General features: G+C 38.1%; 1 protein-coding gene across 2 annotated transcripts in view; it reads right to left on the bottom strand.

The window, feature by feature from the left end:
* CPNE4 (copine 4) overlaps nt 1–24451 on the bottom strand; it is a 526338-nt gene that overhangs the window by 142730 nt on the left and 359157 nt on the right. For both annotated transcript variants that reach the window (XM_058433630.1, XM_032143732.2), the window contains exon 6: nt 17555–17638. In XM_058433630.1, coding sequence (XP_058289613.1) covers nt 17555–17638 — 84 coding nt within the window. The remainder of the gene's footprint in view (nt 1–17554; nt 17639–24451) is intronic.

The raw sequence follows: 24451 nt of genomic DNA, 5'->3' as shown, positions 1-24451 counted from the left end.
TTTTTTGGTTCCATATGAACTTTAAAGTAGTTTTTTCCAATTCTGTGAAGAAAGTCATTGGTAGCTTGACGGGGATGGCATTGAATCTATAAATTACCTTGGACAGTATGGCCATTTTCACGATATTGATTCTTCCAACCCATGAGCATGGAATGTTCTTCCATTTGTTTGTATCCTCTTTGATTTCATTGAGCAGTGGTTTGTAGTTCTCCTTGAAGAGGTCCTTCACATCCCTTGTAAGTTGGATTCCTAGGTATTTTATTCTCTTTGAAGCAATTGTGAATGGGAGTTCACTCATGATTTGGCTCTCTGTTTGTCTGTGATTGGTGTACAAGAATGCTTGTGATTTTTGTACATTGATTTTGTATCCTGAGACTTTGCTGAAGTTGCTAATCAGCTTAAGGAGATTTTGGGCTGAGACAATGGGGTTTTCTAGATATACAATCATGTCATCTGCAAACAGGGACAATTTGACTTCCTCTTTTCCTAATTGAATACCCTTTATTTCCTTCTCCTGCCTGATTGCCCTGGCCAGAACTTCCAGCACTATGTTGAATAGGAGTGGTGAGAGAGGGCATCCCTCTCTTGTGCCAAAGGGAATGCTTCCAGTTTTTGCCCATTCAGTATGATATTGGCTGTGGGCTTGTCATAGGTAGCTCTTATTATTTTAGGGTATGTCCCATCAATACCTAATTTATTGAGAGTTTTTAGCATGAAGGGTTGTTGAATTTTGTCAAAGACCTTTTCTGCATCTATTGAGATAATCATGTGGTTTTTGTCTTTGGTTCTGTTTATATGCTGGATTACATTTATTGATTTGCGTATGTTGAACCAGCCTTGCATCCCAGGGATGAAGCCCACTTGATCATGGTGGATAAGCTTTTTGATGTGCTGCTGGATTCGGTTTGCCAGTATTTTATTGAGGATTTTTGCATCAATGTTCATCAAGGATATTGGTCTGAAATTCTCTTTTTTGGTTATGTCTCTGCCAGGCTTTGGTATCAGGACAATGCTGGCCTCATAAAATGTGTTAGGGAGGATTCTCTCTTTTTCTATTGATTGGAATAGTTTCAGAAGGAATGGTACCAGTTCCTCCTTGTACCTCTGGTAGAATTCGGCTGTGAATCCATCTGGTCCTGGACTCTTTTTGGTTGGTAAGCTATTGATTATTGCCACAATTTCAGAGCCTCTTATTGGTCTATTCAGAGATTCAACTTCTTCCTGGTTTAGTCTTGGGAGGGTATATTTGTCGAGAAATTTATCCATTTCTTCTAGATTTTCTAGTTTATTTGCATAGAGGTGTTTGTAGTATTCTCTGATGGTAGATTGTATTTCTGTGGGATCGGTGGTGATATGCCCTTTTTCATATTTTGTTGCATCTATTAGATTCTTCTCTCTTTTCCTCTTTATTAGTCTTGCTAGCGGTCTATCAATTTTGTTGATCGTTTCAAAAAACCAGCTCCTGGATTCATTAATTTTTTGAAGGGTTTTTTGTGTCTCTATTTCCTTCAGTTCTGCTCTGATTTTAGTTATTTCTAGCCTTCTGCTAGCTTTTGAATGTGTTTGCTCTTGCTTTTCTAGTTCTTTTAATTGTGATGTTAGGGTGTCAATTTTGGATCTTTCCTGCTTCCTCTTGTGGGCATTTAGTGCTATAAATTTCCCTCTACACACTGCTTTGAATGTGTCCCAGAGATTCTGGTATGTTGTGTCTTTGTTCTCATTGGTTTCAAAGAACATCTTTATTTCTGCCTTCATTTCATTATGTACCCAATAGTCATTCAGTAGCAGGTTGTTCAGTTTCCATGTAGTTGAGCGGTTTTGAGTGAGTTTCTTAATCCTGAGTTCTAGTTTGATTGCACTGTGGTCTGAGAGACAGTTTGTTATAATTTCTGTTCTTTTACATTTGCTGAGGAGAGCTTTACTTCCAACTATGTGGTCAATTTTGGAATAGGTGTGGTGTGGTGCTGAAAAAAATGTGTATTCTGTTGATTTGGGGTGGAGAGTTCTGTAGATGTCTATTAGGTCCACTTTGTGCAGAGCTGAGTTCAATTCCTGGATATCCTTGTTAACTTTCTGTCTCATTGATCTGTCTAATGTTAACAGTGGGATGTTAAAATCTCCCATTATTATTGTGTGGGAGTTTAAGTCCCTTTGTAGGTCACTCATGACTTGCTTTATGAATCTGGGTGCTCCTGTGTTGGGTGCATATATATTTAGGATAGTTAGCTCTTCTTGTTGAATTGATCCCTTTACCATTATGTAATGGCCTTCTTTGTCTCTTTAGATCTTTGTTGGCTTAAAGTCTATTTTTTCAGAGACTAGGATTGCAACCCCTGCCTTTTTTTTGTTTTCCATTTGCTTGATTGATCTTCCTCAATCCCTTTATTTTGAGTCTATGTGTGTCTCTGCACGTGAGATGGGTTTCCTGAATACAGCACACTGATGGGTCTTGACTCCTTATCCAGTTTGCCAGTCTGTGTCTTTTAATTGGAGCATTTAGCCCATTTACATTTAATGTTAATATTGTTATGTGTGAATCTGATCCTGTCATTATGATGTTAGTTGGTTATTTTGCTCATTAGTTGATGCAGTTTCTTCCTAGCCTCGATGGTCTTTACAATTTGGCATGTTTTTGCAGTGGCTGGTTGTTCCTTTCCATGTTTAGTGCTTCCTTCAGGAGCTCTTTTAGGGCAGGCCTGGTGGTGACAAAATCGCTCAGCGTTTGCTTGTCTGTAAAGTATTTTATTTCTCCTTCACTTATGAAGCTTAGTTTGGCGGGATAGGAAATTCTGGGTTGAGAATTCTTTTCTTTAAGAATGTTGAATATCGGCCCCCACTCTCTTCTGGCTTGTAGAGTTTCTGCCAAGAGATCAGCTGTTAGTCTGATGGGCTTCCCTTTGTGGGTAACCCGACCTTTCTGTCTGGCTGCCCTTAACATTTTTTCCTTCATTTCAACTTTGGTGAATCTGACAATTATGTGTCTTGGAGTTGCTCTTCTCGAGGAGTATCTTTGTGGCGTTCTCTGTATTTCCTGAATCCGAATGTTGGCCTGCCTTGCTAGATTGGGGAAGTTCTCCTGGGTAATATCTTGCAGAGTGTTTTCCACTTGGTTCCATTCTCCCCGTCAATTTCAGGTACACCAATCAGACGTAGGTTTGGTCTTTTCACATAGTCCAAAATTTCTTGGAGGCTTTGTTCGTTCCTTTTTATTCTTTTTTCTCTAAACTTCCCTTCTCGCTTCATTTCATTCATTTCATCTTCCATTGCTAATACCCTTTCTTCCAGTTGATCGCATTGGCTACCAAGGCTTCTGCAATCTTCACACAGTTCTCGATACTTGGCTTTCAGCTCCATCAGCTCCTTTAAGCCCTTCTCTCCATTGGTTATTCTAGTTATTCATTCATCTAATTTTTTTTCAAAGTTTTTAACTTCTTTGCTATTGTTTTGAATTTCCTCCCGTAGCTCGGAGTAGTTTGATCATCTGAAGCCTTCTTCTCTCAAGTCATCAAAGTCATTCTCCGTCCAGCTTTGTTCCATTGGTGGTGAGGAACTGTGTTCCTTTGTAGGAGGAGAGGTGCTCTGCTTTTTAGAGTTTCCAGTTTTTCTACTCTGTTTTTTTCCCCATCTTTGTGGTTTTATCTACTTTTGGTCTTTGATGATGGTGATGTACAGAGGGGTTTTTGGTGTGGATGTCCTTTCTGTTTGTTAGTTTTCCTTCTACCAGACAGGACCCTCAGCTGCAGGTCTGTTGGATTTTGCTAGAGATCCACTCCAGACCCTGTTTGGCTGGGTGTCAGCAGCGGTGGCTGCAGAACAGCGGATTTTCGTGAGACCACAAATTCAGCTGTCTGATAGTTCCTCTGGAAGTTTTGTCTCAGAGGAGTACCTGGCCGAGTGAGGTGTCAGTCTGTCCCTACTGGGGGATGCCTCCCAGTTACGCTGCTTGGGGGTTAGGGACCCACTTTAGGAGGCAGTCTGTCTGTTCTCAGATCTCCAGCTGTGTGCTGGGAGAACCACTACTCTCTTCAAAGCTGTCAGTCAGACAGGGACATTTAAGTCTGCAGAGGTTCCTGCTGAAATTTTGTTTGTCTGTGCCCTGCCCCCAGAGGTGGAGCCTACAGAGGCAGGCAGGCCTCCTTGAGCTGTGGTGGGCTCCACCCAGTTCGAGCTTCCTGGCTGCTTTGTTTACCTAAGCAAGCCTGGGCAATGGCGGGCGCCCCTCCCCCAGCCTCGGTGCCGCCTTGCAGTTTGATCTCAGACTGCTGTGCTAGCAATCAGCGAGACTCCGTGGGCATAGGACCCTGCGAGCCAGGTGCAGGACACAATCTCCTGGTGTGCCGTTTTCTAGGCCCATTGGAAAAGCGCAGTATTAGGGTGGGACTGACCGGATTTTCCAGGTACCATCTGTTACCCCTTTCTTTGACTAGGAAAGGGAACTCCCTGACCCCTTGCGCTTCCCGAGTGAGGCAATGCCTGGCTCTGCTTCGGCTCACGCACAGTGCGCTGCACGGGCTGTCCTGCACCGTTTGGCACTCCCTAGTGAGATGAACCCGGTACCTTAAACAGAGATGCAGAAATCACCCGTCTTCTGTGTTGCTCAGGCTGGGAGTTGCAGACTGACCGGAGCTGTTCCTATTCGGCCATCTTGGCTCCACCCCCCCAGAAGGTTTTTTTTAACTTGATGTGATCCCTTTTGTCCATTTTTGCTTGGTTGCTTGTGCTTGTGGGGTATTATTCAAGAAATCTTTACCCAGTCCAGTGATTTAGAGAGTTTCTCTAATGTGTTCTTTTAGCATTTTTACAGTTCGAAGTCTTAAATTTATGTCTTTAATCCATTTTGATTTGATTTTTGTATATGGTAAGAGATGGGGGTCTGGTTTCATTCTTCCACATATCAATATCCAGTTTTCCCAGCACCATTTATTCAAGAGACTATACTCTCTACAATGTCTGTTCTTGGCACCTTTGTCAAATATGAGTTCAATGTACATATATGAATTTGTTTCTGGGTTCTCTATTCTGTTCCATGGGTTCATGTGTCTGTTTTTATGCCAGTACCATGCTGTTTACTATTGCTCTGTAGCATAAATTGAAGTCAGGTAATGTGATTCCTCCAGTTTTGTTCTTTTTGCTTAGGATAGCTTTGGCTATTCTGGGTCTTTCATAGTTTCATGTAAATTTTAGGATTGTGTTTTCTAGTTCTGTGAAGAATGTCATTGGTATTTTGATAAAGATTGCATTGAATTTGTAGATTGCTTTGGGTAGTATGCACATTTTAATAATATTAATTCTTCTAATCCCTGAACATGGAATATTTTTCCATTATATTGTGTCCTCTTCAGTTTCTTTCATCAATATTTTACAGTTTTCATTGTAGAGATCTTTCACTGTTTTGGTTAAGTGAATTCCTAGGTCTTTTATTTTATTTGTAGCTATTATAAATGGGATTATTTTCCTGATTTCTTTTTCAGATTGCTGCTGGAATATAGAAATGCCACTGATTTTTGTATGTTGATTTTGTATCTGCAACTTTGCTGAGTTTATTAGTTTTAATAGTTTTCTGGTAGAGTCTTTAGGTTTTTCCAAATATAAGATCATATCATCTGCAAACAAGTGGGCATCCTTGTCTTTTCCAGATCTTAGAGGAAAGGCTTTCAGTTTTTCCCAATTCAGCATGATACTAGCTGTAGGCTGTTGTATATGGCTTTTGTTGTGTTGAGATATGTTCCTTCTATACTCAGTTTTTTGCATTTTTTTTATCATGAAGGGATGTTGAATTTTATTAAATGCTTCTTCAGTATTAATTGAAATGAGCATATGATTTTTGTCCTTCATTCTGTTAATATGATGTATCACATTGATTGATTTGCATATGTTAAACCATTCTTTCATCTCTGGGATAAATCCCTCTTGGTCATGATGCATGATCTTTTAAATGTGTTGTTGAATTCAGTTTGCTAGGATTTCAATGAGGATTTTTGTATCAATGTTCATCAGGGATATTGGCCTGTAGTTTTCTTTTTTGAGGTATCTTTGTATGGTCTTGATATCAGGGCAATACTGGCCTCATAGAATGAGTTTGGAAGTATTCCTTCCTCCTCTCTTTTTTCAAATAGTTCAAGTAGGATTGGTATTAGTTCTTTTTTAAATTCTACCAATTTATTTGGTAGAATTCAGTAGTGAAGCCATCAGTTTCCAGGCTTTTCTTTGCCGGGAGATATTTTATCATGACTTTGATCTCATTATTTGATATTGATCTGTTCAAGTTTTGGCTTTCTTTATGGTTCAATCTTGGTAGATTATATGGGTCTAAGAGTTTATCCATTTCTTCCAGGTTTTTCAATTTATTGGCATATAGTTGCTCATAGTAACCTCAATGATCCACTGAATTTCTGCAGTATTTGTTATAATGTCTTCAGATTTAATTTTATTTATTTGGGTATTCTCTCTTTTTTTTCTTAATCTGGCTAAAGTTTTATCAATTTTGTTTATCTTTTCAAAAAAAACTTTTTGTTTTATTGATATTTTGTATTATTTTCTTCTTTTAAATTTCCTTTATTTCTGCTTTAGTCAATATTATTTATTTTCTTCTGCTAATTTTGGAGTTTTTTGGCTCTTCCTTTTCTGGTTCTTAGAAATACACTTTAGGTTGTTTATTTGAAGTTTATCTACTTGTCTGATACAGGCATTTATAGCTATCCATTTTCCTTTAAGTACTGTTTTCATATATTCCATAGGTTTTGGTATGTTTTATTTTCATATTCATTTGTTTTAAGAAATTTTTACATTTCCTTCTTAATTTCTTCATTGATCCACTGGTCATTCAGGAGCATATTGCTTGATTTCCATGTATTAGCATAGTTTCCAAAATCCCTCTTGTGATTGATTTCCAGTTTTATGCCATTGTCATCAGAGATGATACTTGATATTATTTCAATTTTTCTGAATATTTTAAGAGTAGTTTTGTGATCAAATATATGGTCTATCCTTGAGAATGATCTATGTGCTGAAGAGAAGAATGCATATTCTGCAGTCATTAGTTGAAATGTTCTGTAAATATCTATTAGGTCCATTTGGCCTATGGTGAAGATGAAGTCCAAGGTTTCTTTGTTGATTTTCTGACTGGATGATCTATCCAATGCTGAAAATGGGGTGTTGAAGTCTCCAGCTATTATTGTATTGAGATCTGTCTCTCTCTTTAGCTCTAATAATATTTTCTTTATATATCTGAGTGCTTCAGTATTGGGTGCACATATATTTACAACTGCTGTATTCTCTTGCTGAATTAACCCCTTGATCATTATATGTTTTTACTCTTTTCATTGCTTTTGTCTTGAAATCTATTTTGTCTAAGTATAGTTACTCCTTCTCTTTTTGGTTTCTATTTGCATGGGATATATTTTTCCATCCCTTTATTTTCAGTCTATCTCTTTATAGGTAAAGTGTATTTTTTGTAGTCTAAATATCATTGGATCTTGTTTTTATCCATTCAGCAACCCTGTTTAGTTTATGGGAGTGTTTAGTCCCATTACATTCAATGTTATTATTGATAGGTAAGGTGTTACTCCTGCCATTAGGGTTTTTGTTTTCTGGTTGTTCTGTGGTCTTCTCTTCCACCTTCTTCTGTCCTTCCTTCCTCTTTCTTCTTTCCTTCCTTCCTATGTTCCTTATAGTGAAGGTGATTTTTCTCTGGTTTATGTTTTAATTTATTGGTTTTTTTTGGTGTATCTGTTGTTTTTCAATTTAAGGGTTACCATGAGGCTTGCAAATAATATGTTATAACCTATTATTATTATAATTTTTATTTAAGATGGAGTCTCGTTCTGTTGTCCAGGCTGGAATGCAGTGGTACAACCTGAGCTCACTGCAACCTCCACCTCCTAGGTTCAAGCAATTCTGCTGCTTCAGCCTCCTTCCTAGTAGCTGGGATTACAGGCACACACCACCATGCCTGGCTAATTTTTGTATTTTTAGTAGAGATGGGGTTTCACCATGTTGGCCAGGCCGGTCTCTGACTCCTGGTCTCAAGTGATCTGCCTGCTTTGGCCCCCCAAAGTGCTGGGATTACAGGTGTGAGCCACTAAACCTGGCCCATTATTTTATTTATTTTTTAATTTCTAAGTTCAGGAGTACATGTGCAGGATGTGCAGGTTTGTTACATAGGTAAATGTGTTTAATGGGGGTTGGTTGTATAGATTATTTCATCACCCAGGTATTAAGCCTAGTATCCAATAGTTATTTTTCCTACTTCTCTCCCTCCTACCACCTTCTGCCCTCTGATAGGCCCCAGTGTGTGTTGTTTCCCTCTATATGTCCTTGTGTTCTCATAATTTAGCTCCCACTTATAAGTGAGAACATGCTGTATTTGGTCTTCTGTTCCTGCAATAGTTTGCTAAGAATAATGGCCCCCAGCTCCATCCATGTCCCTGCAAAAAACATGATCTTATTCTTTTTTATGGCTGCATAGTATTCCATGGTGTATATGTACCACATTTTCTTTATCCAGTCTATAATTGATGGGCATTTGGGTTGATTCCATGTTTTTGTTATTGTGAATAGTGCTGCAATGAACATACATGTGCCTATATGTTTATAACAGAATGACTTCTATTCCTTTAGGTATATACCCAATAATGGGATTACTGGGTTGAATGATAGTTCTGTCTTCAGGTTTTTGAGGAATCACCACACTGTCTTCCATGATGGTTGAACTAATTTACACTCCCACCAACAGTGTAAAAGCATTCCTTTTTCTCCACTGCCTCTCCAGCATCTGTTATTTTTTTTTTTACTTTTTAATAGTAGCCATTCTAACTGGTGTGAGATGGTAGCTCATTGTGGTTTTAATTTGCATTTTTCTAATGATCAATGATGCTGAGCTTTTTTTATGTGATTGTTGGCCACATGTATGTCTTCTTTTAAGAGGTGTCTGTTCATGTTCTTTGCCCACTTTTTAATGAGTTTTTTTCTTCTAAATTTGTTTAACTTCCTTATAGATGCTGGATATTAGATCTCATTCAGTTGCATAGTTTGCAAAAATTTTCTCCCATTCTCTAGGTTGTCTGTTTACTCTGTTGATAGCTTCTTTTGCTGTGCAGAAGCTCTTTAGTTTAATTAGATCCCATTTGTCAATTTTTGCTTTTGTTGCAATTGCTTTCAGCATCTTTGTTATGAAATCTTTGCCCATGCCTATGTCCTGAATGGTATTGCCTAGGTTGTCTTCCAGGGTTTTTATAATTTTGGGTTTTACATTTAAGTCTTTAATCTATCTTGAGTTAATTTTTGTGTATGGTGTAAAGATGGGGTCCAGTTTCAATCTTCTGCATATGGCTAGCCAGTTATCCCAGCACAATTTATTGAATAGGGAGTCCTTTCCCCATTGCTTGTTTTTGTCAGGTTTGTTGAAGATCAGATAGTTGAAGGTGGGTGGTCATATTTCTGAGTTCCCTATTCTGTTCCATTGGTGTATGTGTCTGTTCTTGTACCAGTACCATGCTGTTTTGGTGACTGTAGCCCTGTAATATAGTTTGAAATCAGGTAGTGTGATGCCTCCAGCTTTGTTCTTTTTGCTTAGGATTGCCTTGGTTATTTGGGCTCTTTTGGGGTTTCATATAAATTTTAAAATAGATTTTTCTAGTTCTGTGAAGAATGTCAGTGACAGTTTAATAGGAATAGCATTGAATGTATGAATTCCTTTGGGAATATGCCCATTTTAATGATATTGATTATTCCTATGCATGAGCATGGAATAATTTGCCGTTTCTTTGTGTCATCTCTGAGCTCTTTGAGTAGTGGTTTGTAGTTCTCTTTGTAGATCTTTCAGTTTCCTTGTTAGCTGTATTTCTAGGCATATCACTCTTTTAGTAGCAATTTTGAATGGGAGTTCTTTCATGATTTGTCTCTTGGCTTGACTGTTGTTGGTGTATAAGAATGCCAGCATTTTTTTGCACATTGATTTTGTATTCTGAGACTTTACTGAAGTTGTTTATTAGCTTAAGAAGCTTTTGGGCTGAGATGATGGGGTTTTCTAGATATAGGATCATGTCGTCTGCAAACAGGGATAGTTAGACTTCCTCTCTTCCTATTCGAATGCCCTTTATTTCTTTATCTTGCCTGATTGCTCTGGCAAGAACTTCCAATATTGTGTTGAATAGAAGTGGTGAGAGAGGGCATCTTTGTTTTGTGCCAGTTTTCAAGGGGAATACTTCCAGCTTTTTCCCATTCAGTATGATGTTGGCTGTGGGTTTGTCATATACGGCTCTTATTATTTTGAGGTATCTTCCTTCAATACCCAGTTTATTGGGAGTTTTTAACATTAAGGTATGTTAAATATTGTTGAAAGCCTTTTCTGCATTTATTGAGGTAATCATGTGGTTTTCGTCTTTTGTTCTGTTTATTTGATGAATCACATTTATTGATTAGCCTACTCTGAACCAACCTTGCATCCTGGGGATGAAGCCTCATGGTGGATAAGCTTTTTGATGTGTTGCTGGATTTGATTTGCCAGTATTTTGTTGAGGATTTTTGCATCAATGTTCACCAAGGATATTGGCCTGAAGTTTTCTTTTTTTGTTATTGTGTCTGTTCCAGCTTTTGGTATCAGGATGATGCTGGCCTCATACAATGTTTTAGGGAGGAGTCCCTCCTTTTCAATTTTTTGAAATAGTTTCAGTAGTAATGGTACCAACTATTTTTTGTGTATCTGGTAGAATTAAGCTTTGAATCTGTCTGGTCCTGGGCTTTGTTTGGTTGGTAAGCTATTTATTACTGCCTCTATTGAAAAACTCATTATTGGTCTGTTCAGGGATTCTATTTCTTCCTGGTTCTGTCTTGAGACAGTGTATGTGTCCAGGAGTTTATTCATTTCTTCTAGATTTCCTAGTTTATGTGCATAGAGGTGTTTATAACATTCTCTGATGGTTGTTTGTAGTTCTGTGGGGTCAGTGGTAATATCCCTCTTATTAACTCTGATTGTGTTTATTTGAATCTTCTCTTTTATCTTCTTTGTTAGTATAGCTAGTGGTCTATTATAATATTATTTTTAAAAAAAACCCTTCCTGGATTCATCAATCTTTTGAATGGTTTTTCGTGTCTCTATCTCCTTCAGTTCAGCTTTGATTTTGGTTATTTCTTGTCTTCTGCTAGCTTTGGGATTTGTTTGGTCTTCGTTCTCAAGTTCTTTCAGTTGTGATGTTAGGTTGCTGACTTGAGATCTTTCTAGCTTTTTGATTGGGCATTTTAGTGCTGGAAATTTCCATTTTAATACTGCTTTAGCTGTGTCCCAGAGATTCTGATACATTGTGTCTTTGTGCTCATTAGTTTCAAAGAACTCCTTGATTTCTGCCTTAATTTCATTATTTGCCCCCAAATCATTCAGGAACAGGTTATTCAATTTTTATGTAATTGTATGGTTTTGAGTGGATTTCTTGGTCTTGAGTTCTGATTTGATTGTGCTGTGGTCCAAGAAGCTGTTTTTATGATTTCAGTACTTTTGCATTTGCTGAGGAGTGTTTTACTTGTGATTATGTGATCAATTTTAGAGTAAGTGCCATGTGGTGGTGAGAAGAATGTATATTCTGTTGTTTTGCATGGAGAGTTCTGTAGATATCTATCAGGTCCATTTGATCCAGAGCTGAGTTCAGGTCCTGAATATCTTTGTTAATTTTCTGTCTTGATGATGTGTTAATATTGTCTGTGGGGTGTTAAAGTCTCCCACTATTATTGTGTGGAGGTCTAAGTCTCTTTGAAGGTCTCTAAAAACTTGCTATATGAATCTGGGTGCTCCTATGTTGGGTGCGTACATATTTAGGATAGTTAGCTCTTCTTGCTGAATTAAACCTTTTACCATTATGTAATGGCTTTCTTTGCCTTTTTTGATCTTTGTTGGTTTAAAGTCTGTTTCGTTGGAAACTAGGATTGCAAGCCCTGCTTTTTTTTTTTTTTTTTTTCCATTTGCTTGGTAAATTTTCCTCCATCCTTTTATTTTGAGCCTATATGTGTCAAGAGACCTTGCGTGTGAGATGGGTCTCTTGAAGACCACATACCAAAACCCATTATTTTAAACTGACAACAACTCAACACTGATTGCATAAAGAAACAGACAAACTAACAAACAAGCAAAGAAAAAAATTAATAAAAACCCTGCACTTTAACTTTGTCCCCCAGATTTTTAACTTTTTGTTGTTTCTGTTTATATATTATTTTAATGACTATGTCTTGAAAAGTTGTTGTAGTTAATTTTTTTATTTTCTTTCATGGAAAGAAAATAAATAGAAAAATAAAAGTATTTCATTATACTTTCTTTCTAAGGGATTGTTGTGTCTTCTTTTCCCCACAGAAATGTATTTATTTAATTTTTTTATTTCTATAGGTTTTTGGGAGCAGGTGGTATTTGGTTACATGAGTAAGTTCTTTAGTGGTGATTTGTGAGATTTGGTGCATCCATCACCTAAGCAGTATACACTGCACTCAGTTTGTAGTCTTTTATCACTCACCCCCCTCCCACCCTTTCCCCTGAGTCCCCACAGTCCATAGCATCATTCTTATGCCTTTATATCTTAGCTTAGCTACCACTTGTAAGTGAGAACATATAACATTTGGTTTTCCATTTCTGAGTTACTTCACTTAGAATAATAATCTCCAGTTCCATCTAGGTTGCTGTGAATGCCATTAATTCATTCCTTTTTATGGCTCAGTAGTATTCCATGGTATACAAATACCACAATTTCTTTATCCACTCATTGATTGATAGACATTTGGGCTGGTTCCATATTTTTACAATTGCAAATTATGCTGCTATAAACATGAGACCATTTTATCTTTTACCTTTACTACTCAAAATATTGGTAGTTTACACACCACAATTATAGCATTATAATATTCTGTGTTTTTCTGTGTATTTGCTATTACCAGTGAGTTTTGAACCTTCAGATGATTTCTTGTTGCTCATTAATGTTGTGTTGTTTCAGATTGAAGAACTTCCTTTACAGTTCTGGTGTTAATGAAATCCCTCAGCTTTTGTTTGTCTAGGAAAGTCTTTATTTCTCTTTCATAATTAAGAATATTTTTGCTGGATATGCCATTCTAGGATACAAGCTTTTTTCTTCAGCACTTTAAATATGTTATACCACTCTCCCCTGGTCTTTAAGGTTTCTACTGAGAATTCTGCTGTCAGATGTATTAGAGCTGTATTGTATGTAATTTGTTTTTCTTTTCTCTTATTCCCTTTAGGATATTTTCTTTAGACCTTTGGGAGTTTGATTATTAACTGTCTTGAAGTCATCTTATTTGGGTTATATCTGTCTGGTGTTCTATAACCTTCTTGTACTTGAATGTTGATATCTTTCTCTAAGTTTGGGAAGTTCTCTCTTATTATCCCTTTGAATAAACTTTCCATGCTTATCTCTTTTTCTCCTTATCCTTTATGGCCAATAACTCTTAGATTTGTCCTTTTGAGGCTATTTTCTTGATCTTGTAGGCATGCTTCATTTTTAAACATTCTTTTTTCTCTTATCTCTTCTGATGGTCTGTTTTCAAATAGCCTATCTTCAAGCTAATTCCTTCTTCTGCTTGATCAATTTTGCTGTTAAGAGAATCTGATGCCTTATATAGTATGTCATTTGCATTTTTCAACTCCAGAATTTCTGCTTGATTTCTTACAATTATTTCAATCTCTTTGTTAAATTTATTTGATAGGCTTCTGAATTCCTTCTCTGTGTTATCTCGAATTTCATCAAGTTTCCTCAAAATAGCTATTTTGAATCCTCTATCTGAAAGGTCACATAACTCTTTTGTTCCAGGATTGGTCTCCGGTGCTTTATTTAGTTTGTTTGTTGAGGGCATGTTTTTGTGAATGGTCTTGATGCTTGTAGATATTCACCAGTATATCTGGATATTGAAGATTTATATATTTATTGTAGTCTTTGCAGTCTGGGCTTCTTTGTACTCATCCTTCTTGGGAAGGCTTTCCAGGTATTCAAAGGGATTTGGGTGTTGTGGTCTGTTTTTGGTCACTGTGACTGTATCTGCATTAGGGGGCATCCCAAGCTCAGTGATGCTGGGCTCTTTCAGACTTGTAGAGGTACAGTGGTGGTCTTGGATAAGATCTGGAAGAATTCCCTGGATTACCAGGTGGAAACGCTTCTCCTCTTCCTTTACTTTCTCCCAAACCAATGGAGTCTCTCTGTAATGAGCTGCCTGGAGTTGAAGTTTGGGTGACATGAGCACCCCTGTGGCTGCCACCACTGGACTGCACTGGGTCAGATGTGAAGCCAGCATAGCACTGAGTCTCATCCAAGGCCTAGGATAACCCTGCTTGGCTACTCCCTATGTTCACACAAGGCTCTAGTACTCTACAATCAGGAGATGGCAAAGTCAGCCAGGGTATGTGCTTCCCTTCACGTTAGTGAGTTCCTCCCAGTCCCAGGCAGGTCCAGAAATGCCATCTGGGAGCCAGAGCTTGGAGTCAGAAACCTTAGGATTCCACCTCATGCTCTATTCTACTGTGTTTGAGCTAGTACCCAAGCCATAAGACAAAGTTTTTCCCACTCTTCCCTCCCCTTTCCACAAGCAGAGGAGCCTCTCCCTTGGCCACCACCACCCTAGGACCACAGCAAGTACTGCCTGCCTACCACCAACGTTCACTCAAGGCCCAAGTATTCATTAGTCAGCTTGTGGTGAATGCTCCCAGGCATAGGACTCTCTCTTCAGGGAAGTGGACTCCTCTCTTACCCAAAGCTGGTCCAGAAATGCTATCCAAGAGCCAAAGCCTTTAATCGGGGACCCCAAGAGCCCAATTGCTGCTCTATCTCACTGTGGCTGAGCTGGTACCTAAGTTGCAAAATGAAGTCCCCTCTACTTGTCCCTGTCCTTTGCTCAAGCAGAATCTTTCCCAATAGCCACAGTAGCTGGGAATGCACTGCATCACATCTAAAGCCACCATGTCTCTGTGTTTCACCCAAGGCCCATGACGAGTACAGCCTGGCTATAATTGCTGATTATTCGGGGACCAAGAGATTTTTAGTCAGAAGGTAATGGATCCTGCTTCCCTTCAAGGCAGTAGGCTTCCTTCTGGCCCAGGGTTTGTCTAGAAATGTCATCTGGGAGCTAGGGTCTGGAATGGGGACCTCAGGACTCTGCCTGGTGCCCTATTCTATTGTGGCTGAGATGGTATCCAAGTTGTAAGACAAAGTTATATTTATACTTTCCTCTCCTCAAGTGGGAGGAAGGAGTGTCTCCTGGAGCCGTGTGCTGCACTGCTTAGGGTGTGAGGCACGCATTCCTTGGTGGTGCATGCACCTGAGGGCTGGTGCAGGCATTCCCTTTGTGACTTCGGCTGGTGTCTCACTAGGTTGCATACCCTCATAGCCCACTGGCTATGAGTCCAGCAGAGCACCAGTACTTGCCCAGGAATTGCAGTATTTGTGGCTTAGACTGCCTTCCAAATTTATTTAGGACCCCAGAGCCCTTCAGCCTGCAGTGGCAAAGATTGCCAGAACTCAGGTTTCTACTACTGATGTGAGTGATTCCCTCTGGCTAGGACTGGTTTAAATTCTACCTCCACGGGCACAGGATGAGTTATGCCCAGTATTGCTTTCTGCTGTGATGGGGCAGCACTGAGTTCCAGTGCAAGGTCCCATAATCACTGTCTCTTCCCCAAGCACACAGATTCTCTATCTGCACTACACAGCCACTGCCAAGGGGATGAGGGAGGAGTGGTATCAGCAATTCAAGACTGTCTTTCCTACCCTCTTCAGTGTCTCTCTCAGTGATAATGATGTTAAAACCAAGAACTGTGGTCATTCACCTGATGTTTGGTTCTTATGAAGGTGCTTTGTGTGTGTGTGTGTGGAGAGTTGTTTAATTTGATGTTCTTATGGGGAGGATGATTAGAGGATGATTAGTGGAGGCTTCTATTTGGCCATCTTGCTCTATTTCCTTCAAAAGAAGTTTGTTTCACCTCAGGAAACTTAATGGGTGAAAGACCACTTTTGGTGGTGGTAATGAGATGCCACTCAGGGCAACTGTGCTGGCTGCACCTCAATTTATTCTTCATGGATTAAGTTCCAAAGAATTACATTGTTCTATAGCATGCAATAGACATACTATTTATATTTAACAGCATTTATTTATTCTTTTATTAAACACATTTTATTAGATATCAACTTTGTATCAGATGATATCCACAGCTAGCCCATCCAAGGCTATTTAATTTTTGCCTATCAGTCATAACAATGACATGAAACATTCCCCTAACAACACCTGCAACTCTGTCACTTCAGGAAATTGAATTTCCAATGTGATGTTGTAGGGACATAGCAACCACACCATCACCTTATGAAAGTCATGGGGGTTTCTTCTTTTTTTCACTCTGCAAATGGTATGCAAGCATAACTGGGTCTTCTCTCAGCTCCAAGTAATTCAGCACAAGTATATCACTTCCTTCTTATCAATGTACCTCATTCCTACAGAATCCCTCTTGGACTGGCTTACAAGTAAAATAAAATGAAAAATGGAGATCGTGGTTAGTTGCTGAATCTGTGTGTGGTAGTGGGTAGTAGGAGGTAGGGTAATAAGAGATAAAGTTGGGGCCACTTGGAGAAAGAAGAGGAAGAGTGAGAAGGAGATACAGCTAGACTAAATGGCTGCTAAGAAAGGTCAGGTGTTCATATGATAGGACTGACATCAGTGCAATGTATGTACTTTCCCTGGGGAAGCAGATTGACTTCCCAAATTACCATGAAGCTCAGAGTCAAACAACCTCAATTGAAACCTCAGCTCCATCCTTTGTTAGCTGTGAGACCTGGGAAAGTGACTTAACCTCCTTAAAGTTCAGTTTCTTCAACTGTAAAATGGGGGTCATCATCATCATCATCATGTGTAAGGAATTTTTGTGAGAAATAAAATTATGCATGCAAATAACAGTGTCAAATGCTTGACACCTAGACGCCTAAACATCCTCATTAAATGATAGCTAGTATTTATACTTTTATTATGAATGAGTTGCTAATTGTCTGTCTTGAAAGTTAACAATAGAAATTGGGGTTAGAAAGGCTCTTCTGACAACTAAATTGAGGATTAAACGTGAAAAAAAAACAAGCTAAAAATGGCAGAACCTTCTTGAGGACATTGAAGATTTCAGGCCTTAGTTGATATCTATAGACATTAAGAAATAAAAGGAGGCTGGGTGCGGTGGCTCACGCCTGTAATCCCAGCACTTTGGGAGGCCGAGACAGGTGGTTCACGGGGTCAGGAGTTCAAGACCAGCCTGGCCAAGATGGTGAAACCACATCTCTACTAAAAATACAAAAATTAGCTGGGCATGGTGGTGGGTGCCTGTGGTCCCAGCTACTCAGGAGGCTGAAGCAGAGAATTGTTTGAAGCTGGGAGGCGGCAGTTGCAGTGAGCCAAGATTGCGCCACTGCACTCCAGCGTGGGTGACACAGTGAGACTCCATCTCAAAAAAAAAAAAAAAAAAAAAAGAGTTTCTCAAAACAGGTCAATTTATCATCATCTTAGGAGATAAGAGGGCATAGCTGAAGATGAGTCTTCTTACCTCAGTTCGGTGCACCAGCTGCTGAGTTGCATCATCATTCATACGAAAAATTTCCAGAAATGGGTCAGATTTACTGAAGAAATCCTAAAATAGATAAACATCAATGAGTTGTTGTTTTTCCTCCTGCATTTGATCTAGTCCTGATCAATCAGGAATATTTAATTAACAGGAAAACCCTCTTGATTTCCTATTGCTTATATGTGGAAGGGAGGCCATGCTTATCCTCTCTTCCTGCCCCGTTCTACCCAAACTCTCTTCTCTTTACCTGTGATGATGTGCCTCACCCTCTCTTCCTTTGTTCCTCATCCCTGAGATCCACCCTTGGCTAGAATGAACTGCATCTGAAAGCTAAGTTCTTTGTAAAGTCAGGACTTGGTTAGTTGAAATTCAAAGTATTCTTCAAAGATCAATTCAAATTCCAGTTCTTTGAAAATCACTGTATCTGTTGTCTTAAACAGATTCATTATAGTTATTTTAATGCCTATGTAATGACTATAATGTCTGGATCACCTATAGGTCTGTTTTTATTATCTCTTTCTTAGTTCTACCTCTTGGTATGCTTGTTAATTTTTTACTAAATAGTAGACAATGTGTAATGAAGATTATGAAGGTTTTTACATGAGTCTTTAGCTTCTAGCAAGTGGTTATAATGGGAGAAGTCTCCTGAATCCAATTAGGATTAAGCTATTTAGAGGTTGAATTTCTTCAAATGTCTTTAAAGCCCGTATCTACTTCTGATTCCCTTTACTCCTTGGGTATAGTCCTTAAAGGACCCTAACTGAAAACCTGAGTGTTCATGAGGGGTGTTCTTCCTTGACAAGTCTTCAATGCCAATTTTTATTTGTGAGAACCTCAAATGCTCTGTTTATTTTAATAATTTCTTAGCTCTAGGTTTTTGTTTAGTTTCTCTCTATGCTGCTTTTGCTAATTAGCAAACGCCTTGAGATGATAAGCCACTCATACTGTTGGACTACTTGTCTTCTCTGATGCATCTATGAGTCTTTATCCTTTGCTCTCTCAGTAGCCCTGAAGTTCAGTTTTTCTCCCCAGTCCCATGAGACCACCAAAAGCTCTGCTCAGTTTCTGTTTCTTAGTAGCCATTTTTTAAAACTAGGCTTCCCAGCCTTTCTATCCACACTATTTTAGGAATCAGCCTTGAGGAATTCCCTTGAGTGGAAAATCTGCACAGAATGTCTTAAGTACCTCCATTGGTTTCTCTTCTGTCCAGTTTCTTGGCCCCTCAAATCTACACTGCCTCAGGACTCTCAAATACATGTCTCTTGTGTCTTTTCTAGTGTTTGTATTTGTTTTTAGTGAGATAATGATGTAAAATAAATAAATGCTTCATTGTTGGAAATGGAACCTATCTCTATCCCTTTTAAAAACTTGATTTTTACCCCCAGTAGATTATAAATTCTCAAAGAGGAGAAACTTTATTTTCCTTTATATTTCTACTATTTCCTCAGCATTTTCCATAGTGTCTAGATTTTAGTAGTACATAATGTTTATTGAATGAATGAATAAATACATAAATAAGTGAATGGATACCTGGTATAGAATAGGAGGCTATCTGAGCAAAATCCTTATTCATCACCATCACATTTTTATTATGAATTCCACCAGGTAATTTTTTTCCAGAAATCTAGACTTTAGCAGAGTAGAATTAAGCCCATATTTGCCTTAAAAGTCATTTATTATTCCTAAAAGTTAAGCAAGCCAGAGTCAAACTCATTATTTTCCTTTGGTCTCTACTTCTAAATTTTTCCTTACTATCAATGTCTTTACCAGCCATCCTAGTCTTCAGCTCAGCAAAATATTTGTAGCACATACACTGATCAAAGAGCTTTTGTGCTTGATGTTAAGATATAAAGACAGACAGAACCTGATCTCAGTCTTCCAAAGTACCATCTAGGTTGCTGGTTAGAAAAGTATACAAATAAATATAACCCAGGGCTAGGTATAAATGAGTGAATGAGTGAATGAATGAATGAATGAATGAACAAGGATTATTGAGGGAAGAGAGGGGAGTTGACGAATTTTTAACAGACCTAGAGGAGGACACCCCAAGTAATTTAATGAGACTATAGCCTAAGGAAGCATAGGGGAGGAATTGGAGACAATGCTGGCAAAGTTGGCCCCATGATATGAAGGGCCTTAAATGCTCATCTGAAGTCTTTGCACTGGCCTGGAGAGGCAGGGGGAATCATTGTATGATTTTGAGCAGAAAAGTAATATAGTTGGCTCTGCAGTGAAGAATGTCAGTCTAGAAACTTTGTAGGATGTCTTAGAAAGAGGAGATGAGAGGTGGGAATAACTATCTTCCCCTTTGCTTTCCTTGCATGCAACCAGGAACCAAACACCATGTGCTCCACAACACCCAGAGTCTGGAACATCTGCTACTACTCTGTTTCTGAAGGTACCAAATTACCATAGCCTTCATCTTGTCAAGACCCCAAAATGGTGGCTTTCATCACAATATTGCCCTTCAAACATTGTCTCTCCTCCAAAACGGCCCATTTCTCTCTCAGATGCACTTCTATCTGATTCCCAGCTCTATGCATTTACTCAAGACATTTGCCCCTTAGGCTGGTTTCTGTTTCTATATGCATCTTAAAAAATTAAAACCTCCCTGTCTTCTCCCTTTCCCTATGAATGTGGGATACAGCAGCTTGTTCCTACCTGCCCTTGGGCTCCTCCTGTAACTTCATGCTTTGCCTCTTTAAATAGATTGTTGGTCCCTCAGGGGATGTTTTTATGATTCATACTTAAAAACTGCTAACCACAATGTACGAACTTTCTCATTTTTTCCCTCTTTACTGTTAATTTAAAACTTTTGCTACCATCACTTTTATTTAAAAATGAAAAATATAGAAAACAGATGACAAAAATAAAAAGAAGGAAAAAAGAACCCATAACTGAACCCATAATTCCATAACCATCAATAGAATTTTGGTAAATCTTTTTCTAGACTCTACATATACATTTCTGTCTTTCTTTTTAAAAATTTTGTAATCATGATCAATATACAATTTAGTACCCTATTTCTTTTGCTTGTTGTATATTTATTTTACATGTTGTATATTACCATCCTTTTTCTATTTTATTTCACATTCTTTTTAAATACCATGAATGAATTTGGCAAGAAGTTATTGTCAGGAGGGCATACTAAAAAGTCAATGAAAGAAAGATCAGGTATGGTCTCTGTCTTCAGGTAGCTGAAAATCCATATTCAGCATACTGGCTTTAGTGCTGCTTTCAAATCTCAACTCTACCACATATAATCTGAATAATTGTGGACAAAATATTTAATTTCTCCAAGGCTTAGTTTGCCATTCATAATGGAAGGAGTATCACCCTTTGCCTCAGAGTGACACAGGAAAATTAGAGGAGCTGGTGTATGGGAAGTGTTGAGTCCAGTGCCTGGTACATGGTGAGGACTGAAAAAAATGTTAGCTTGCAAAAATCCTCAACAAAATACTAGCAACCCAAATCCAGTGGCACAACAAAATTTAATCCATCACAATCAAGTACGCTTTATTCCTGGGAAGCAAGGTTGGTTCAATGTACACATATCAAAAACCATGTGATCATCTCCACAGATGTAGAAAAAAGGTTTTGATACAACCCAACATCCCTTCATGATAAAAACCCTTAACAAACTAGGCAGTACAGGAACATACCTGAAAATAATAAGAGCCATCTATGACAAACCCATAGCCAACATCATACTGAATGGGCAAAAGCTGGAAGCATTCTGCTTAAGAGCAGGAACAAGACAAGCATGTCAACTCTCACCATTCCTGTTCAATATAGTACTAAAAGTCCTCGCCAGAGCACTCAGGCAAGAGAAAGAAATAAAAGACATCCAAATAGGAAAAGAAGTCAAATTTTCTCTCTTTGCTGATGATACAATTCTATACCTAGAAAACCCTAAAGACTATGGCGAAAGACTCCTAGAACTGATCTTCAGCAAAGTTTCTGAATACAAAGTCAATGTGCAAAAATCAGTAGCATTTCTATACAAAGTGAGAGCTCCATCAAGAACAATCCCATTTACAATAGCTAGAAAAAATGAAATGCGTAGGAATACATCTAACCAAAGAGGTAAAATATCTCTACAAGGAAAACTACAAAACACTGGTGAAAGAAATCATAGATGACACAAACAAATGGAAAAGCATTCCATGCTCATGGATCGAAAGAATCAATATTGTTAAAATGGCCATACTGTCAAAAGCAATCTACAGATTCAATGGTACTTACATCAAACTATAAACATAGTTTTTCACAGAATTAGAAAAAGCTGTTGCAAAATTCATATGGAACAAAAAAGAGCCTGAATCACCAAAGTAATCCTAGCAAAAAGAACAAAGCCAGAAGCATCACATTACCCAACTTCAAACTATACTATAAGGCTACAATAACCAAAGAAGCATGGTACTGGGACAAAAACAGACACATAAGACCAATGGAACAGGATACAGAATCCAGAAATAAAGCCACATACCAACAGCCATCTCTTCTTTGACAAAGTTGACAAAAACAAGAAATGAAGAAACAACTGTCTATTCAATAAATAATGCTGGGATAACTGGCTAGCAATATGCACAAGAATGAAACTGGACTCTTACATTTCACCATATACAAAAATTAATTCAAGATTCAATAAAACTTTAAATGTTAAGACCTCAAATTATAGAAATCCTAGAGGAGAACATATGAAATATCATTCTGGATGTTGGCCTTGGCAAATAATTTATGTCTAAGTCCTCAGAAGCAACAAAAACAAATTGCAACAAAGAATACTGACAAGCCGGACCTAATTAAACTAAAGAGCTTCTGCACAGTTAAAAAAAAAAAAAAACAACAACAGAGTAAACAAGTGGCTGATAGAGTGGGAGAAAATATTATCAAACTATTCATCTGGCAAAGATCTAATATTCAGAATCTATAAGGAACTTAACTCAATAAGCAAAAATAAATAAAGAACCCCGTTAAAAATTGGAAAAAGGACATGAGCAGACACTTGTCAAAAGACGACCTGCAAGTGGTCAACATACATATGAAAAAATGCCCAGTGTCACTGATTGTGAGAGAAATGCAAATCAAAACCACAATGAGATACCATCTCACACCAGTCAGAATACCTATTACTAAAATGTCAAAAAAATAACAGATGTTGGTGAGGCTGTGGGGAAAAGGAAACACTTATATACTGTTTGTGGGAATGTAAATTAATTAGTTCAGCCACGGTGGAAAGCAGTTTAGAGATTTCTTTAAAACAGGACTACCATTCAACCCAGCCATCCTATTACTGGTATATACCCAAAGGAAAAGAAATCATCTTGCCAAAAAGACACATGCACTCGTATGTTCATCAAAGCACTATTCATAATAGCGAAGGCATATAATCAATCTAGGTGCCAATCAACAGCGAATTGGATAAAGAAAATTTGGCACTTATATACCATAGAATACTACACAGCCATAAAAAAAATAATGTTTTCTGTAACACCCTGGATGCAGCTGAAGGCCATTATCCTAAGGGAATTAACACAGCAACGGAAAATCAAATGCCACATGTTCTCACTTCTGAGAGCTAAGCATTGGGTATACATGGACATAAAGATGGGAACAGTGGACAATGGTGACTACTGGAGCAGTGAGAGAGGGAGGGGAGCAAGGGCTGAAAAACTGCCTGTTGGGTCCTGTGCTTACTACATGGGTAGTGAGATCAATTGTACTCCAAACCTCAGTGTCATGCAATATACTCATGTAACAAACCTGCACATGTAACCCCTGAATCTAAAATAAAAGTTGAAATATTAAAAAAAAACGTTGGCCACTATGATGATTATCAATAGAAGACAAAATTCATGAAGGCATTTTGTAAAAAACTATACAAATATCAGGAATGATTACTATTAAGAAGGCATCTGATTCATGGAAATGAAATAATTCATAAGCACCTCAAAATCTCAAGTGTACGCTCAGAAATTCATAGCTTCAAAACAACAACTCTGGGTCTAATTGTGTGGTCACTTTAATTTGGAATTTTCAGCTTTTTAAAACTTGATTATTAGCACTAAGACAGCCATTGGGACAGTTCAGTTCAATAAATAGATGAATGAATAGGGCATTTTACTGAAGTGTTGCTGTGCTAAAATTCTTTAATAACACAGAGATCATATTATTCTGCTTTTTTAGTTCAATATAAAAGAAATTAATTTAGCTAAGTAAGAGGGTGATAAGCAATTAGGAAGCAGTTCATATCCATGACAGTGATCTTGAAAATGGAATATTGGACCTAGAAGAAATTATCTGAAAGATGCAGGCATATCCAATCTGTATAGCTTACTAATTCTGTGACTCTGGGAAATGTCTGATCTGAGTATCTTTATCTGTAAAATGGAAATAATGATACTAACTTCTGGGAATATGCTTGTGAGTTTTGGGGATAATGTAGGTTAGACACCTGATACTTGGTGCATAATAGATGCTCAATAATTTTAATTTTCTATCATTAATGCAGACCAGATTACAGTTTCAAGCAGGCATACTTAAACATAGTAAAATCACGTCACAGCAGGTAGAGATTTTACATTGTTTTAGAGTAGGGGTCAGCAAACTATGGCACATGAGCCAAATCTGGCTTACTGTTTGTTTTTGTGAATAAAGTTTTATTGGAACACTGCCACACTCATTCATTTTTGTATTGTCTATGGCTGTTTTCATGCTTCAAAGGCAGAGCTGAGTAGTGGGGACAGAGATCAGGTGTCCTGCAAAACCTAAAATATTTATCAACTAGCCCTTTATTGAAAAGTTTGTCAACCTCTACTTTAGAGACAGATTTGTTTACTTATATTGCACCCCATCAAACTAGCATCATAGGAACAC

The sequence above is a fragment of the Hylobates moloch genome, unplaced genomic scaffold (genome assembly GCF_009828535.3).
Source record: "Hylobates moloch isolate HMO894 unplaced genomic scaffold, HMol_V3 SCAFFOLD_22, whole genome shotgun sequence".
NCBI lineage: Eukaryota > Metazoa > Chordata > Mammalia > Primates > Hylobatidae > Hylobates > Hylobates moloch.
This window is presented reverse-complemented; position numbering and strand designations above follow the sequence as displayed.